This window comes from Molossus molossus, unplaced genomic scaffold (genome assembly GCF_014108415.1).
Source record: "Molossus molossus isolate mMolMol1 unplaced genomic scaffold, mMolMol1.p scaffold_m16_p_4, whole genome shotgun sequence".
Taxonomy (NCBI): Eukaryota; Metazoa; Chordata; class Mammalia; order Chiroptera; family Molossidae; genus Molossus; species Molossus molossus.
The window spans coordinates 46,438,573-46,458,226 of NW_023425377.1; the positions used below are offsets into that span (position 1 = coordinate 46,438,573).

Below are 19,654 nucleotides of genomic sequence, written 5' to 3' on the forward strand. Positions count from 1 at the left end.
CCCTCTCCCCACCCCCTTCCACTCTATATAAATTTAATGGAAAAATATCCTCCAGTGAGGATTAACAGCAACAATAAAATGTGGCATGTTGGAGAACACAAAAGGCCAACAAAGCTGGAGACTAATGAGTGAAGGAGAGAAGAACAGCATAGGACCGGAGACAGTAGCAAGGGTCTGGTCACTCAGGAGCCAGCAAGACCATATTCTGGAGGCTGGATTTTGTGCCAAGTGAATTGCAAGGAGTGATACAACAGTTACAGAATTGTAACAATTCTGTAACAATAAATAAACTGTGGTGCTTAGGATAGAAGGAGGGTGAACACTAAGAACATTGTTCTTATCATTGTTGTGAGTGATGATGGTGGCAGAGAGAAGCAACTAAACTGGAAACACCTGATGATGGGCTAAATACACAAGATGGAGAAAGGAAGAAATGGAGGTTCCTGGCTTTTACCCTACAGCCTGCCTTGTCCTCTATTGATTCCTGGGTACCTGCCACAGGCAATGTTTTCTTTTCTTTTTTTTTAACCTCACCTGAGGACATTTTTCGTTCAGATAGAGTGAGAAACATCGACGTGAAAGGGACACATCAAGTGGCTGCCATCCGCACGACCCAACCAGGGCCAAGGACAAACTGCAACCGAGGTACATGCCCATAGCGGGAACTGAAACCAGGTCTCTCTGGACTGCAGGCCAACGCTCCAACCGCTGAGCCAAACTGGCCAGGGCACAATGTTTTCTATATTTGTATCTGTAGGACCTGACCAGGGTCTGGCACCTAATAATAACATTCGATAGGTCTCCTGAATGAATGATGAATATATTGGAAAACTTTGCCTAGTATGTGGCCATTAGCAAAACTCCAAATATATGCTGTACTCAGCACTAAGAATTAAACACAAAATTCAACATATACTGAAATATGTCAGTTAACAAGCTCTCATTAAATCCCAGGGCCACAATTCCCTCCTTTTCCTGCAAAGAGAATTTTACAACCTTCTAATTTAAAAAAGTAATTTGGTAACCTTCTAATTTCATTAATTCTAGGTGAGAATCTAGAATTACCTGCTTCATAGCAGTTGCTATATAGGAAACCTAAGTTGCTTCATTCAGTAAACTGGTGATTAACAAGACAAAGAACAAAGGACAGCCAATTAAATGAACAAGGGGCCCTGGCCAGGTAGTTTAGTTGGTTAGAGCTTTGCCTTGATACACCAAGGTTGCGGGTTCAATTCCCAGTCACAGTACACACAAAAATCAACTAATGAATGCATAAATAAGTGGACCAATAGGCTAATGTCTCTCTCCACCCCCCCACTTCCTCTCTCTCTAAAAGAAATAAAAAATGTTAAAAAATAAATGAAATAAAAAATGTTAAAAAATAAATAAAAAACAGTAACAAGAAGCCTCACTATAATTCCATTAGAAATATCCAAGACAAGGCCGGTGTGACTCAGTTGGTTGGCCATCATCCCGTGCACAGGAAGGTTGTCAGTTGATTCCCCATGAGGGCCCATGCCTGGGTTGTGGGCTCGATCCCTGGTAGGGGGTGTGCAGGAGGCAGCTGATTGATGTTGCTATCTCCCTCAGCCTTCCTCTCTATCTAAAAATCCATTTCAAAATCTAAAAACTACACACACACACACACACACACACACACACACACACCCAAAAACATATAGTTTACCATCCACTGAAATGGTTTGCCTGTTTTACAGTGGCCTTTATCCCCAGCACCCTGACTCCCTACAGAGGGATCAGAGCTCATGGTCTGGCCTAGATGCCCCACCTTCCTGCATTAAGAATTATGAAAGCAGGCTGTTATAGCACATTCAATTTTCTAGAGCGCATAAACAGAATTTACAATTTTTGTATTTGAGGGAAAATGAACCTTTAGTTACAAATTAAGGAATATTATTCATCTTCCTTCCTTCCTTCCTTCCTTCCTTCCTTCCTTCCTCCCTCCCTCCCTCCCTCCCTCCCTCCCTCCTCCCTTCCTCCCTTCCTCCCTTCCTCCCTTCCTCCTTTCCTTTTTTTTTTCGGTACATGCCCCTAGTGGGAACCAAACCCGGAACTCTCTGGTCTACAGGCCGACGCTCCAACTGCTGAGCCAAAACAGTCAGGGCTCAACTTTCTAATTAAAACACTTAAAGTCACCCCAAAAATGCTTTAGATAAAATCTTGGCTTTAAGTGTTTCCTTCTTCCTACTACAGATAAAAAGTGGTTGAATGGTAGAGATTTCTATTCACCCTGGTGTATGTGAACACATCCTGGCTTTGGTGCCCCAGCCGCAGAGGGTGAGCTGAGCTCATCCTACCTCAATGCACTGCTTAATCCAAAAGTGGTTCCCCATGGCTTCCCAGTTCTGGGAACAGGTCACGTAAAGCAGACGCTCGTAAACCCGACGTTTCATAGAGTTGTCAAAAACCTCAAAAAACTTTGCCCTGATAAGTGGCTGGGCACAACGCAGCCCAGAGAGAAAGGCAGGCTCGAGTTTCGCAGTCAGCTCACTGCCAGAGAGTGTCTCGTCCCTGTAATTGAAGGAATAACACTGAGATGAAAGAGCTATACCCAAAGATGAACGCCCTGCAAGCCACAAGCAAACAAGTGGGTACCAACTTCCCAAAATGTTTTTATAAAAACCAAGAGTATGTTACAAATCACCATAGGCTTGTGCAGCATTTGTGCAAAACATTGAATAATGATGCCAAAATACATTACATAATTTAGAATTTAAATGAGTATATAAATTCAGAAAACACACTATGAATTGATACATGAAATATTTGATAATTGTTGTAATCACCTGTAGACATAGTTAACAAGGTCTAAGAACTGTGCATTTAATTCAAGGTCTTCTGGAAAACGTTTCTCTATGTAGGTCATCATTTTCACAAGCAAAATGGATTTCTCCCGGAGTGTAGGTGTCTGTTTGAATTTTTAAAACAAAAGGTCAATTACTTCTATCTGAGAGAAGACATGTCCAAAAGTACTTCAGCCATCTGCTCTACTATCTTTTAAGTTCCTACAATTATGTCAAGTAAAATAAGATGGTAACTTCTAAACAAATAAACAAACAAAAACCAAAGATGGCCCTGGTTATCTTTGGATGTTTAAGATCAAGATGGATGCCAATATAATTTTCCCAGGAAATACAGCTTACTTTAGAGAGAAAACAATTAAATTATAAAACAAATCAGAAATTTATTATATTAAATAATAGTCCCTCATTATTTTTTTCTTGGCTTACCTTCACCACCACAAAAGACTAACAAGTAAGGTTCACCTAACATTTTAACAAAACCACATTAAGATGTGTAACAAATTATCTCAAGTTTCTATTTAAAATCTGTTAAGCAAAGTGAGAAAAACCCATCTTTAAAAAAAAGATACTGTTCTGGTGGGGAAAAGGAGAAACATCTGAAACAAAAATTAATTGAAAAAAAAAAAAAGATACTATAATGTAAATACAGGAGACAAAAAGTTTTGCTTGTTCAAGAACTTGCAAAAGAAGAGCTGAGAAAGCCAGGCCTGAATTGTCTTTTATATGCAAAAGTCACCTGGCCAACTTGCAGCAACTCTTCCCAGCTCACCTGATTGGCTGCCATTGGGGAATTATTTTTAACCCATTCTTCCACAATTTTAACCACAGCCCGGAGGATTTTGGCATCTGGTGATTTTTCAATAAGGGAAGTCAGGATGGCCTGAATAAAGTTCTTCCTCATCTCCATGCTCATCACAGCCAGGCGTGTTTTCACCAGCTCCAGACTCAGCATCACCAGCTCACTAGTTCCGGCTTGGGTGGAGAAAGAACACAGTTCAACAATTTCTACAAGCATACGTCAATAGGCAACCACTTTGCACTACATGGCATGTTGATTCTGCCCCCTTTTCCCAAAATATTTTCTCCAGCCTCATCCCTTTCTTGCTATTACAACACCTTGCAAGGGTAGCCGTGTAAGAGGCTTCCCACGGGGAAGAGACGATGAAGCTGTTAGAACCAGTGCAGGCAACTCTTGGGGTACAACCAAATCCTGAAGTCATATCCATGGAACTTGTGTTCCAAGGTACACTGAGTAGCTGTACCAACCACAGTCCCCCATATATGTTTATATCACCCAGATTCCTGGAGTCCACTCCTCAGGCCTGGAACCTGAAACGTAATTCTTTGTCAGACTCACAACTCTAAGAAATCTGTTTCAAAGCAAAATTGTTAGATAACTCATTTAGTGGTGCATGTTCCACATAAAAGACCAATCATTCAAAAATTTCTTCACTCTCACGTTCACAAATTTCAAAAGCAATTCATTTCAAAAAGGAGTCTCATTCTGGTTTTAAATGAACCACTTGAAAACTCTGTGAGGAGCAATTGATAATTGCAAATGAACAACAGGCATTAGTGTTCACTTCAGAATTCAGTCACAAAGTTGGCTCTGCTTAGTCTGAGGAAAAAATTGGGTATCAAGTCAAGTTTGTCACCTGAGGTTGCTTCTGTGCTACCAGAGGCTGCCTGTGGATTGAGGTGCTCTCGGACCATCTTCTGCAGGGAGCGCATAAACACCGAGATAAGCCTGTCTATGTAGCTTGGGTTGTTGCTGCAGGCAGACTTGAGGATCATAAGAGTCCCTAAAAGATAGAAATTTGCAGTAATTTTTTTAGACAAATTTTTAATAATTGAGTAACTAGGCCCAGCCGGTGTGGCTCAGTGGATTAAGCGTCATCCCACGGACTTGCCTGGTCAAGGCATAAGCCCGGGTTGTAGGCGCAAACCCCAGTGGGGAGCATGCAGCAGGCAGCCAACCAATGTTCTCTCTCATCAATGTTTCTATCTCTCTCTCCCTCTCCCTTCCTCTCTCTCTAAAATCAATAAAGAAAAAATATTAAAAAAATAATGTATGCAGTTTACAAATGTAGACACAAGAGTTTGCGTAACAAGGGCTTTCTGTATATTTCTATACATGTGTATATAAAAAAGACATGCATTCCAAAATGTTGAATGAGTAGAGAGACTGACAGGTAATTTTTATTTAGCTTTCCTTCATTTGTGTTTTCAAAGTTGTGTGTGTGTGTGTGTGTGTTCAAAGTTTTAGACAATAAATATATAATAAAGGAGAAAAAAAAATTTTCAGAGTTGCTAACCCAAAGTCTAATCCTAGTCACAGATGAGAGTTTAGCAAAATACGGACTGAGTATTTATACATTTGACTTCTGGGTAACTGGAGGCCCAAGTTACACAGCTGCCCTGAGGAGGAATTCTTGGCTTGTGAATGGCTAAAAGATGAACATGTCGTGACAGGCAGTGACTCTACAAGTTTGTTACTGCTTTAGCAGCATCTCTGTGCTCGGTGTAAGATGGGGTCAGGAGTATCTTAACATGGGGCAATTCCCCTTGCAACCAAATCTGCATCTGAGGAAGAGGTGGAAGAAACAGGGAAGTGCTAGTGTTGGGTGGGCTGGGGATTGTTCACCTCAAAGACGACAGGGAACCATGGCCTTATATGCATCAGATCACACACAGACACCCTCAACAACCGCCTCAACAGCCTGAGCCTTTCCCTTCTAAGGAAAGCCCTTCCAGGGACTATAGAAATAGAATAACGCCAAATTGAACCACTACTTGGAAAACTAAGTCAGGCACACACTCACCAAAGAGCTGGGAGGGATTCGCGTTGGTAGCCTTCTCATAGTTGGTAAGACCTTCATAGATGACCTTCCCAACAGCCGCATAGAGGCATTCCAGTTCTTCATACTTGGAGGCCACACTGGAAGTGCCTGAGAACAGTAAAAAGAACCTGGGCTCTGTGGTTTGGGTTCTCAGGTCTGATTAGGCCCTGGGACAATAACTTCCCTCATACTGAGGGGCTGAGCTTTAGTTGTTTTGGGATCTGTGGCAACTGACACAACCACTTCTCTCCCTTTGGTGCTCAGCTCTGGGAAAGGCTCCTACTTTACGAAGCTAATTGACAACGTTTTATCTCACTTGAACTCACTCTAAATACATTTACAGTATTTATCTTAACTGTTCAACATCTGACAAAAGACTTTCATCTAACTTCCTTTTAATACCTTAAGGAAACAGTAATGATAAGCTGATAAAGAACTGCATTTCCAAAGCCAGACAAAAAAATAGAATGCAATAAATGCTGTTAAGTTCTTACATCAATTTTTTTTTTTAAAGTTTGAAAATACCAAGAAAAGGGAGATAATCAAATGTTCCATATAGTAACTGGAGGATGAACAGTCTTCAATAACAAGCTTTGTGCCCACCCATCCACTCAGAAAGAAAGTATTAATGGGAAAGGTCACATACTTGGCTCTGTTGGAAAAATACTCATCAGGCGAGAGAGAAGGCTATGGACTGCTCGTAAGACTTTGGTGTTTCCACATGTCATACAGGCGGCAATTCCACGCTGCAAGGGTTTAAAGCTATTGAGGATGGCTGGAGACTGGAGAACAGTTAGCAAGAAACTTAGCACTTCCAATCCTGTGCAAATATTTCCATAGTTAACTTGATTAGGCTGCTCCTGGAATGGAGAACACAGGTCACACAGATGAAATACTACAGTATAGTGAATTATAGTCAACCAAATTTAAAACTTGTGTGCTACTTAGTTTTAGAAATGAAGTAAAAAAAACCACGAATTTTGTTTCCTTTAATGAATTTGCTTTAGGCAAGCTGTTTTTTATTTTATTTTATTTTTTATCCTCACTCAAGGACATTTTTCCATTTTTTTGTACAGATAGAGTGGGAGGGAGAGAGAGGAAGAGATAGAGAGAGAGAAACATCGACGTGAAAGGGACACATCAAGTGGCTGCCACCACACGACCAACCAGGGCCGGGGACAAACTGCAACCGAAGTACGTGCCCTTAGCGGGAACCGAACCTGGGTCTCTACGGACCACAGGCCGACGCTCTAACCGCTAAGCCAAACCGGCCAGGGCTAGGCAAGCTTTTTTTAAGCTCAAGAAAAATACTGAAATTTTGAAAATCACTAAAATCTGATCTAAAAAGGCAATTACTGCAACGCATTTTCCTTGTCTCCTTCCACCTTTCTGTTATAATGCAAATATTCTTCCAAAAGGAAGTATCTTTGAAACTCTGTATCATGAAATTAATCTAATACATGATGCCAGAATCAAAATCAGCAAAAAATAATGAAATAGAAAATAGAGTCCATGGTTTGCGGTAAAGATAAGTAGTGCTTCATGAAACTTTTGTTTCTGTGGTTCATACATAAACGTGTACACTCTGAGTTGTAAGGTAAAATCTCACTGACTCTGGGGAAAGGTGGAAAGTAACTGTGAGCACAGTACACTGTGTTATGAAAATGTTAGCCTATTCACTAGTAGAAGCTATCCACTTATGGCTAGGCTTGATTAAACTGTGATTGTATGTGATAGGAAAGAAATCTGACCTTCCAAAGAGGGAAAAAAAATGAAAGAAATCTGCAGACAATCCAGAAGTTATACATCAGGCTGAAATCAAAGCACTAGCTACAGACTTAGGGGCCTATGATTCTACTGTTTTCATAGCACAGGTTACCTTTGTAACTTTTCAAAAAAACTAAGCAACAATGTTAGTCTTTGCAGTGCAAAATAACATGCTTACAATAGGTTAGCAACCCAAAAAAAATTATGGGATCAAGGTTTTTATAAAAACAAAACAAACAAAAACCCAAGCAATTATCAGCATTAGGGGCTATTTTATTACCTGACAATACAGTGCTCAATAACAAATTCTGTGTCCATCTGCTTTAAGATTTCAAGTTTATTTTAACGACTACTGCATAAATCAACTAAAAATGTATATTTCAAGCCAGCCAGTACATCAATTTAAAAAATGAGACTACGAAAGGCAAAGTCAAAAGTAACTACAGTTGGTGCTGGTGAGAGGTAAGGTTTTAAAAACCATTTTCAGGAATGTGCAGTATGAAAATGAAATAAAACCTCATTTAAAAAGGCTGGAAGGGGGAGCCCTCAGGCACTCTAGACACTACCCCTCCAACAATTACAGACCCTCAACAGCAAGTGGTCAATTACAGAACCTAACAGGAAGAATTGTCAATTACAGGGCACAACAGGAAAAGTTAACAGCATACTACCTTATTACTCTAGCTGCAAGAGTTCTTTCCTTGCCCAGCAACTTAGCCAATCACCACCCTGAACTCTAGATTTCCTCCGTCCCTCCAATAGATTTTTGTTCAAAATGACCCCTTTCACTTCCTTCTTTCTCTCTAAAAAGTAACATTCCTTTCCTTTGTTTGCTGGACTTGCCCTATGGATTTCGCTATAGCTTGCCATTCTTACGTCTTTTCCATTTTGTTGGTAAAGTAACTGGTTATTTTAAAGGTTAACAGCGGCCAGAAGACAAAGTGGAAGGGGACAAAAGTGGCAAAAGGAATGAAGATTCAGATTTTGGTGGCCTAGCCCCAAGCCCAGGTAATGGCAACAGACCCCCACACCTACCACACTCATCAGCAGCTTGTCGAACCACTGCAATTTGAGCTCAGACTTGGACCACATGTCCGGTCGCAAGGCAGTTTTCAGGAGGGTCACACACCGGCGAGAAAGCACCTCCCCAGGAGATCCAGCAGTGTTAGTATTGTCATTAACCTGGAAATTCATTCAGTTCAAGCCCACATTTCACTGCATACATGTTTAGTCATTCTTGTGACACTGCTTCTTGCCCATGCCCCACACCCTTGCATCCCAGCTCTCAACCTCTGGCCACCTCTTCTACCACCTGACTCAACTCAGCCTTCTCTGCCCAAGGGACCCTCCCCAACAGGACCCTCCCTTTCCCTTACATTGGGTCTATGGTGATTTGCAATCATTTGTGTGATTGACTGATTAGTGTCAAGAGACTCCCTGAGAGCAGGATCCATGTTCCTCCCTTCTGGACCTCCTAAGCTGTGCCTAGCACACTGCAGCAGGCAAGAAAGTAGTGGATGAATAGTTTAGTAAAGTGATTTTCAATTCATATGACATAAGAATTTTTAGAACATGAAGTACTTGACTATTTAGTCAGGAGCACTGACCTCTTTTCCCTTAGATTATCAATTTTAAAAATGACAACAGCTCAGCTGCTGTGGCTCCGTGGCTGAGCGCTGACCCATGCACCAAGAAGTCGCCAGTTCGATTACCAGTCAGGGCACATGCCCAGGTTGTGGGCCAAATCCCCCCCCCCCGGGGGGGGGGGCATGCAGGAGGCAGCCAATCAATGTTCTCTCTCATTAATGTTTCTCTCTCTCTCTCTTTCTCTCTCTCCCTCTCACTTCTCTCTCTAAAATCAATAAAGAAAAAAATGTTTTTGTTTTTTTAATAAAAATGACAACAGCCAACACAATACCCATCCAGTGACAATGAATCAAAATTATACCTATTTTTTTGATTGGCAAAAAATATCTTTTTTGGTGTGCCACAGAATTTCAGTACTTTATGTGTGACATGAGCTGAAAAAGGTTGGAAATCACTGGTTTAGTAGTAGGTTCTTTTCAGTTCTTAGAAAGCTTCAATAGTAATGCAAGACACTATTTTATTTAATAATTATAAAAATTTAAGATCACCAAATTTTTAAAAAACAGGAAATTTTCATTTACAATGTTTTTTGAAACATAAAAATGAAGTTTCAGAAATAGAGTCCCTGTGACTCCATGAAAACCAATATTGATATAAAGAATAAATAAATGCTTACATTTACTTATTTTCAATTTACTAATTTTAGACAAGAAAAGGAACAACCGGAGAGAGACAGAGAGAGAGAGAGAGAAACATCGATTTGTTGTTCCACTTATTTATTCATTCATTGGTTGCTTCTTGTATGTGCCTGACCGGAGATTGAACCCAAAACCATGGTGTATAGGGACGTCACTCTAATAAACGGAGGTACCCAGCCAGAGTGTAAAAACATTTAAATTACTAAATGGTGTGTTGGACCATCCCAATACCTTTATAAGCTATGTATCTTGGAAGTTAAATAACTTGCCCAAGATCACTCAACTACCATGTTTCACCAATACCACAATTCCATTAATTATTAGATATATCGTTATATTATCACCACTGGAAGAAAAAAACATTTCTTAAGAATTATGAATTCTAAGATGATGCCAATTTCAGAATTATTAGCATGTCATTAAATCAATGAAATCTGGTATGAAAATGACAGAACTACCCATCAGACCTTGTTTTGTTGTTTTTTTGACTAAACTGTCACAGATCACATTCTATATGACCCAAGTAGTCTTTGTTCTGAAGAATCCTTAACATAAGACATTCAGAACCCGCACCTGACAAGCCACTCGGATGAGGAAGTTTACCACGGTGTCTGTGTGCTGTTTATCAATGGGCTTGGCAAGAAGGGAGTCTGCTCCAGGCAGTGACTGGCTCCTCCCAAACACCTACAAAGACAGGAAGAGCCTTCTCAACAATGCATTCCAGTGTATGGCACAGACGCGTGCAGCTTGCTAACAGGGAATGCCATTCTGGGCACTGGGGACACAAGAGGTAAGCATGGTGTTCACAAAACAACTTATAAACAAATTAGCCACAAAGAAAGTAATGGGTCACGTGCTCAAGACTGGAAGGGAGTGTGGTCTAGGAAGTGAAAGGATGACATCAAGGTACATCTCCGACTGAGAAAAAGGCAGCCACAAGAAGAGAGGACTCAGCCGGTGAGAGGTAATGGAGCCGGTGCACAAATCCTGAGTGCGCACAGAACTGGCACAGTAGAGGAAAGGCCTGTGTGGCTGGAGCAGCTGGAGCAGGTGAGCATGTGCAGGGGCTTGAAGGCCATCAGAAGGGCCAGGTCATGCAGGCATTGGAGGCCAGAGTCAAGGGGAAGGACTGCTGAGGGAAAAGATAGTCTGTCTTCATTTATTAAGTTTTTACTTGAAATGACTATAATAGTCACAAGAAGTTACAAAGACAGTACAGAGGTCCCATGTACCCCTCACCCAGCTTCCCCTGGCTTAAATTTTGAAAAGGACGTTTAGTTGGTACTCTGCTTTGTGAAAAGTGTAAAGGTGGAAGGTGTGAGAGGAAATGGGAGGCAGTTTCAGTAATCCCAGGGAGAAGCAATGAGTGCACCTGCTTGTATACCACAATGGTGGGAACAGAATTGAGAGAAGTGGGTGAGTGGTCATGGCTAGGCTGCCAGGACTTGCTCTTGACCAGTGTGTGAAGAGGAAATGGACAGATTGCAGATGGTTCCAGGTACCTAATTTGAGCACAGGGTGAATGCAGGAGCCACATACACTGGAGGAACAGAGCGAGGTGGGAGGGAGAGTGAGCACCCACAGGGCTCTTTTGATAGTCAGCTCCTCTCCAAACAAAATAGGACACACTAACTGTTTCAAAACTGAACACACCATAGGTTCTCAATCAATTTTCTTATCCCAAAGAGTTTCTCTTGAAGCCTTTCTGCAAGTGATTAACTATTATTGTCAGCAATCTAATGGTATTAAGTGGCACAAAGTAATGTGACTGGTAATTTGGGAAACACCTCGAGTCAGTAGCATGTCATTGGGTTTCTCTCTGTTAAGCACAGCCTTTCCAAGGTGTGTCTCTCTAGCACCATCCTGGGCACTTAGCACACACTGAAAATTTGCTGAGTAAGTGAACAAACTCCCACAAGAAAGCAGAGCCTGTAAAAGTTAAGTACACAGGGTGTGCACATGATCTTACTGCACTGATTGCTCCGGTGGCCGTCCTAAAGCGTTTCACTTCCTGGGCGGAATCCACTGACAGGCCTCTTTTAATGGAAGATGAGACAGAGTTGACTCCTTCTCCACTGGAATTTGGGTCCATATCTGAATCCGGCTTAAAAAAACACACACGCTGACTTTACTGATTTCTATGGAGAAATGTAATACAATCGGATGACACGGGAGGGCAACATCTCTACCTGCTGGTCCTTGATCCTCTGGAGTTCCCATTTGATGACAACTTCTGACAGGTCCACAGCCAACCTTCTCTGCTCGATGGTAACGCTGGGTGTGAAGCCCAACCTCTGCATGGCACTGACCATGTGCTGTACCAAGTGGTGCCGCACTGGGTAGTATACCTGTGGGCATGGGGCTTGTCACGCCGGGGACACTGTTGCACTGTGACCCCAGCACACATGCACATATACACATATGCTCACATATACACACACAAAACCTGCCTCGGCCCCAAAATACTCACATAAGCCAACCTCCGGCTCAAAAATTCTGAACCATAACTTTAGTGAGGAAATTCTCATTACCTTGTATGTGTGTGTTTATCACTTCCTCTGTCCCTGGTTGAGTCCCAATACAATATGAATTTCTGCATTTTAGTACCATCTTTTAAAGATGTTGAAACACTGAATTCTCTTTAGGCAGACAAGTCTAGTCACCTGTATCAAACTTTACACTTGCCATCATAAAAGTTCAGCCATGCCCAGAACAAATTCCCAATTCTAAATGGGCAGGCTATAATTGCTTTCAACTCAATACCACTAATTCCTTTCTCCTCTACCCAAAATCTACATGAAATATTTATGTATTAACAATATTTACCTTTGTAGGATTTATGTAAATCCAACAAGGTGGGCAATTTAGCTAGAAAGGAGATGCCAGCAACAAGAAAAATTTTTCAGCCAAGCTATCAAAATCTATAGTTAACGATTGACTCCTCCCAAAGTAACAATTCCTCTGTATCCACTGTTAACTGAGTACTTGCTTACAAGAAAAATGCAGTCTAGACAGAAAGAATACACCTGACATACTCTCTCAACTATAGCAATTTTCATTTTTCACGTTGATAAAGACACACACACACACACACACACACCTGAAATACCTTTATTAAAAGATGAATAACCCATTACTGCAAAAACTGAAAATTAAGCAAAATGTGAAAGCAAACACCCAAAAATACATCACACCACATCAATCTACAGTACTTTCTATGTACCTTAAAATGCTGCACTATCAAATGCAAAATATGAACCAGCTGAGGAACCGTGTGCCCCTCCTCCACAATGATCTTTCTCGTCCAGTGAGTCAGCATCTGGTGCCCATCCTCCATTCTGGCTGGCACTGCTGGAGTCAAAATGGCCATCGCTTGTCTGACAATTGCTCGAGCTTCCATTGCATGGGCCTTGAGAAGACTGTGAAAAACCTGAAACAGGCGAGAAATTTTTACCTAAGATGAGAACAAAGGCTTTAAAAACAAGAGTAAAGCCCTGGCCAGTTTGGCTCAGCAGTTAGAGCATCGGCCTGCGGTCCGGAGAGACCCGGGTTCGGTTCCCGCTAAGGGCACATACTTCGGTTGCAGTTTGTCCCCGGCCCTGGTTGGTTGTGCGGGTGGCAGCCACTCGATGTGTCCCTTCACGTCGATGTTTCTCTCTCTCTCTCCCTTCCTCTCTCTCCCTCCCACTCTATCTGTACAAAAAATGGAAAAATATCCTCGGGTGAGGATAAAAAAAAAAAACAAGAGTAAAGCCCAGTTGGTGTGGCTCAGTGGTTAAGCGACAACCCATGCACCAAGAGATTGCTGGTTCGGGTGCCGGCTCGATTCCCGGTCAGGGCACCTGCCCAGATTGTGGGCCTGATCCCTAGTGGGGGGCATGCAGGAGGCGGCCAATCGATGTTCTCTCTCATCAATGTTCCTATCTCTCCCTCTCCCTTCCCCTCTCTCTAAATATCAATAAAGAGGAAAAAAATTTAATAAAAAATAAAAACAAGAGAAAAAAACCTCTAGAACCAAGGCATATTTTTGCAGAACATCTTTTACAAAATGCCTCAGGGCTCTTTTATTGGGTAACAATGTAGTTGCTTTCTCCTTCATTAACTTTTGATCAATGAACACATTCATTCTAATATTGATTAAGCACCTATTATGTGCCCATTCCTGACTAGAGTGGAGTATACCAAGACAAATGGAACCTACCTCCCTGCAGACATCAATGTCTAACACAACTTGTGGGAAGTCAGTCGAGGTATACAAATCATTTCACTCCAGTCACATTATGAAAAAAGGAGTGAAAAGGGCCACAATCAGAGGTAATCTTAAACAGTTAAAGTGAGCAGTGAAGTTCAGGGGAACACAAAGACTACCTGATGGTATAGAGGGTGGAGGGACAGGAAGGGTATTGGAAATCAACAGGACTTGCCCATACCTCAACGCTGGGGAGTACGAGAGGGTGTCACAGATGGCCCTTAGGTCTCCAGCGGGAAGAGCAGTGCCAATCAGAGACTGTATTTGTATCTCAAGTGCCTGTGGGAGGTGATGTCTGAGAGGCCACTGCTTGATCGGGGCTGGGGTTTAATACCACAGACATTCACAAGAGGTAATGGTCAGAGGGAAACAAAGAATGACCTCACAAAATTGAACAAGAGCAATTGCTTACCAAATGCTTAATGAGAAAGACAGACTGAGTACTCAAGTCTATTATTACAATGAATTCTTACACAGAGACAGTAACCAACCCACTCAGGGTCATGAAACTCCTGAGTGGAAGAAACATCTCAAACCCAGGGCTTTCTGACATCAAAGCCTAAACCACTGAGGAACTCAAGGAAGACGTGCTAAAGATCATCAGAATGGCAGAGGGATTATAAGATAAAGGTTCAAAAGTCTATAGCAAAGGAGTGGGCTGGGGCCCTGACCAAAACATTTCAATAGAACAAAAATTGGAAGCCAGAATGGAATGGATAGAGGAGTATGAGGTGGACAAAGGAAACATTTTGTTCTTTCAAAAGCAAGACTGCAAAGGAATGCAAGCAGAGCAGCAGCTGGGGAAGAAGAAAAGAATAAATAATCATGGGAGATTTCATAGTATGCACAAGATGACAGAGACAAGCATTACTGAATGACACTGGGAAAAGACAACAGAAAAGGAGGGGTCTCAATGGCACAGGAGCAGCATGTGCATGTGTGGAAATGCATGTAATTGTTGAGTAGACATGAGGGAGTTTCACAAAGTACCTGAAGGACAATTTTCTTATGTATTGCAAATTTGGCAATAATGTGTGCCAGAAGTAAGTGTCCACTGTATTTGCAAGCTGGGTCTACACAGGCCTTGGAGAGCAGGCAGGGCCAAGCGAAGGTCATCAAGCGGCGCAGCTTGCTGTTTCGGTTCTTGTTGTTGTCATGGATGTGGTGGGGGGCATGCTCCACCAGTAGGGTGGCATACTGCAGGAGGTAAATCCTAAGGGAGTCCAGCATGTCCGCCTGCTTCTCTGGGTCCAAGACCTGTGGGAAAGACAAGCAGAAAGCAACTCATTTCTGGTTTTGAACTGTTACCTACTAAGGGTCATGCAAGTTTAAACCTTACACACACACACACACACACACACACACACATCTATCTATCTATCTATCTATCTATCTTAAGTTTTACAATAAAGGACCCAATAATGTCACATGAAGTTTCCTTTAATAGATACAGATAGGAAACTCACTGAATTTATTTCAACAATGCAAAAAAAGAGGAGCAGGCTCACAGTCAGAATGCAGTGGGTAAAGAGACTTATGCGGAAAAGGAGGACAGACTTCCTCTTTGATACAAGGTGATTTAGGACTGAGTTTTTTAATTTCCAAGCAGCTGAAATAGTTATTCCAAGTCAACTATTAATTATCCAGTCCTAATTTTTTTTTTTTATTCTCACCCGAGGACATTTTTCCATTTTTTTGTTCAGATAAAGTGGGAAGGAGAGAGAGGAAGAGAGAGAAACATCGAGTGGCTGCCACCCACACGACCCAACCAGGGCTGGGGATAAACTGCAACCGAGGTACAGGCCCTTAGCGGGAACCAAACCCGGGTCTCTGGACCACAGACCAACGCTCTAACCGCTGAGCCAAACCGGCCAGGGCCAGTCCTAATTTTTCAATATTTGGATCAGAAAATGTTACCTGGAGGAAAAAAATCTTTTAAAAAAATTGTTATGATTTTCTATGTAATCAAGTTATCTGACAGATTTTTGTTTCATGAATATAAGAAAAAAAATGTACTCTTTGAAAAATATTCTACATGTCTTTATTGAATCTTATTGTATCATCCAATTCAGCTAAGTACCTTTAACTACGTTCTGTCTACCAGAAAATCCCAACTTTGTCTTCATCAGGGTCCCTGTAGCCCCTAAGTCCTCCTTCCCCTGGATCCCCTGTGGCCCCTCCCAAGGGCTCTAGCCTGCCCAGCACCATTTATCTTCAACCAAGATTCGAAATCCCAACTCCTCACTTGTGCCAAGTCAGTATGGAGACCAAAAACAATTCCTTGGGCTCGGCTCATTCCTCTGGGAGGGTGGGAGTAGGGTAAAAACTGCAGGAAGGGACAAAGACTACGTAAAGACCAGTAACCTGCCAACGGGAACAACAGTCACTCTACTTGGACCTCTGAACAGAACAGGCAAGAGAAACAGTAGGAAAACTCTATTCTTCTAAAGAGTGTCAATGTGTATGTGGTGTGTGGTAGACCTGGAACATCCATCGCTCACAGAACTCCAACAGATAACCCATATATGGGACCCTCAAATCTAACAACCTCAAGGCAAACCAACACCTGCTCATGAACTTCAAAAGCCTAACCTACAAAGGACAGCCCAGGCTTTGTGAAAAACACAGGTTAGGCAATTCTCAAAAAATATTAAATTCAAAAAAGTCTCCTTAGTGCAAACTGGAAACATTATTATAAAAATGCAAAGATCTGCCCAGTCGGTATGGCTCAGCAGTTGAGCACCGTCCCACGGACTGAGAGGTCCCAGTTCGATTCCTGGTCAGGGCTCAATACCCATTGTGGGGGGGTGTGCAGGAGGCAGCCAATTGATGTTTCTGTCTCACTTCGATGTTTCTATCTCTCTCCCCTCCTCTATCTCTAAAAAGGTCAATAATACTTTTTTTTTTTTTAATGCAAAGAACTTCATTAAAACCTAAGCTAAATTCAGACATCATCCTGCCAGAGAGATGTTTCATTAAGTTAGCAATAAACAGTCACAGCAGCAACCGTATCCAGTCTAATATTTTCACTGGCTTCTGGCAGAATCCTTTACAAAGCTAAACATGAAAATAAAACATCAAAACTCTACTGACCAGCAATAGGGATTTTTATGAAATGACTTGGATAACTAAATTTTTTTAAAAATCCTCACCAAGTATATTTTTCCATTTATTTCCAGACAGAGTGGGAGGGAGGGAGAAATATCAGTGTAACAGAGACACATCAATTGGTTGCCTCCTGCATGACCCCAACCAGAGCCCTGAACCGCAACCAAGGTACATGCCCAGAATTGAACCCTCGACTCTTTGGTCAGAGGGCCAACACTCTAACCAATGAGCCAAACCACCCAGGACTGATATCTGAATTTTCATTCAGATACATGATTTTTCACTGGAACTACTGTAGAAAAGTTAATTCATTCCTAAGTGAGGCTGCCTTTAAAAATTCACTAATAAGAATTATAATACAGTAGTGTCTACCCTCTCCCCCATGGTTTCACTTTTCCCAGTCTCCATTACCTATGGTCTAACTGTGGTCTGAAAACATTAAATGGAAAACTCCAGAAATAATTTAAACAAGTAAATTTAAACCAAGTGCCATTCTGAGCAGCATGATAAAATCTCTCCCCATCCTGCTCCATCCCACCCAGGACATGAATCACTCCTTTGTCCACACTGTAGATGCTCCCTGCCCATTTCACTTAGTAGCCATCTCAGTTATCAGGTCGGTTATCGGGATATCGGAGTCCTGTGTTCAGGTCACCCTTATTTACTTATTTAACAATGGCCTCAAGGTGCAACAGTAGTGATGTTGGCAATTCAGATGTGTCAAAGAGAAGCTGTAAAGTGCTTCCTTTAGTTGAAAAGGTAGAAATTCTCAACTTAATTAAGAAAGAAAAAACATTGTATGCTGAAGTTGCTGAGATCTTTGGAAAGAACAAGTCTTCTATCTGTGAAATGGTGAAGGAAAAATAAATTCATGCTAGTTTGGCTGCTGCACCTCATGCAAAAGTGACAGCCACAGTGCATGATAAGGGCATGCTTATTTAAGATGGAAAAGACATTAAATTTGTGGGTGGAAGACATGAAGAGAAATACCTTGTACCAGAAGGCATTGAAACCATACGAAGACTTCAGCAAGGAAGCCCCTGAAATGAATGATACCAAGCCATTTACTACAATTAAGGATGGTGGTTACACAGAACCAGAAGCAGGTCTGGCATTGGATCATCTCACATCATCACAAGATAGTGCAGTAAGATAGTTTGAAAGAGAGACCACAGTCACAGTTTTTATTACAGCATATTACTGTAACTGTTCTATTTTGTTATTGCTGTTAATCTCTTGCTATGCCTATTATTATCAATTAAACTTTACCGTACATGCAAATGAACAGAAAAAAACATAATGTGTGTGTGTGTTTCGGTCCTCTCCGTGGTTTCAGGCATCTGATACTGGGACCTATGCCCCCATGAATAAATAATGCTCTGCTACAAGCTAATGCTATCAGGAAAAATAAAAGCCTTAGGGAAATAAGCTTATTTTAATGAACCCATCACACACACACACACACACACACACACAATATGTTCATCTGCCAAGTTACTCATCAAGCCAATGCACTGTCAGTCAGCCACCTTGGTTATAAACACACTGGTGATGCTTTCTGGGTTATCGCCTTCTGGATTGGGAGGTCCTAAGAGCTGCTCTCCTTCCCCCTTCTCAAAGCTGTATAAGAAAGCAGGATTCAAGATATGCTGCAGAACCTACAAAAGAAAATTTACACTAATGGAGAAGGAAAACAAGGCCATGATCTTTATTTCTTTAATAAGGTGAGCAAGCCCACCAGTTTGTCATACTATAACATAAAGTTAGAACTCAATCAAAGGTGCAACCAATAATCTTGACTTTTATTCAAATGATGATCTAGAAAGATAGGTTAAAAACTTCAGGAAAAGAGATGTCAGCTGGGTTTACTCTTCTCACTTTAAACAAGTCATTTTCTAAAATATGGTAACCACATCTGAAATCTATATAATTGTATTAACTAACGTTACCCCAATAAATTAAATTTTCTTTAAAAAGTGAAAACAAGGAAACTAATTTCTTTCCAACACTGGTTCACTGCTGGATCTGTCTTATGATTCTCATCAATGGCATTTTCCTCATAAATAATCCAGACTACTATTTAAGTGTCAACAGAGACACAGCAGAACATGAACAGTGTCCCTGGTTCCATAGAAAATTAGCTCAAACACCCACGGCTTCTACTGTGTAACAGAGGGACTCACCTTGGCTTTCAGTTCATCCCCGAAGTTGGGGTCAATTAAATCTACAAAGTGAAAAAACAGGGCACGTTTCTGAGCAATGCTATAATTTTTGGGAATCTCTTCCTCCATATACTCTTTTAAGAATGTCATGTTGCAGAGAAAACGACCAGTAAAGGCTCGAAGCAGCTGGAACAGCAATTCTATATCTCCGTAATTCCTTCTGAAAGGCAGAATAAGAAAATGGATTAAATTGTGGCAAATTTCCTAACTATGCATTACCTACCTCTGACTTGTCTAATTTTAAATAGCCAAGTTATAGCCCATTCTCTACACTACTGAACCACAGCTAAACACAAATTAGTGAAGACTGCTTATTGGGTAAAGCACAACAGATGCCTGGCTGGTGTGGTTCAGTGGA

The 19,654-nt window shown here is 41.5% G+C and overlaps 1 protein-coding gene across 7 annotated transcripts in view; it reads right to left on the reverse strand.

Annotated features, from left to right (window-relative positions):
* The window catches only part of LOC118616029 (transformation/transcription domain associated protein), a 173,004-nt gene that overhangs the window by 67,433 nt on the left and 85,917 nt on the right, over positions 1-19,654 (reverse strand). For all 7 annotated transcript variants that reach the window (XM_036241367.1, XM_036241369.1, XM_036241366.1 and 4 more), the window contains 14 exons: positions 19,258-19,456; positions 18,604-18,732; positions 14,957-15,223; positions 12,941-13,147; positions 11,907-12,065; positions 11,687-11,821; positions 10,291-10,401; positions 8,468-8,614; positions 6,312-6,525; positions 5,648-5,773; positions 4,481-4,627; positions 3,595-3,797; positions 2,808-2,929; positions 2,319-2,532 (listed from right to left, as the gene is read on the reverse strand). In XM_036241367.1, coding sequence (XP_036097260.1) covers positions 2,319-2,532; positions 2,808-2,929; positions 3,595-3,797; positions 4,481-4,627; positions 5,648-5,773; positions 6,312-6,525; positions 8,468-8,614; positions 10,291-10,401; positions 11,687-11,821; positions 11,907-12,065; positions 12,941-13,147; positions 14,957-15,223; positions 18,604-18,732; positions 19,258-19,456 — 2,380 coding nt within the window. The remainder of the gene's footprint in view (positions 1-2,318; positions 2,533-2,807; positions 2,930-3,594; positions 3,798-4,480; positions 4,628-5,647; positions 5,774-6,311; positions 6,526-8,467; positions 8,615-10,290; positions 10,402-11,686; positions 11,822-11,906; positions 12,066-12,940; positions 13,148-14,956; positions 15,224-18,603; positions 18,733-19,257; positions 19,457-19,654) is intronic.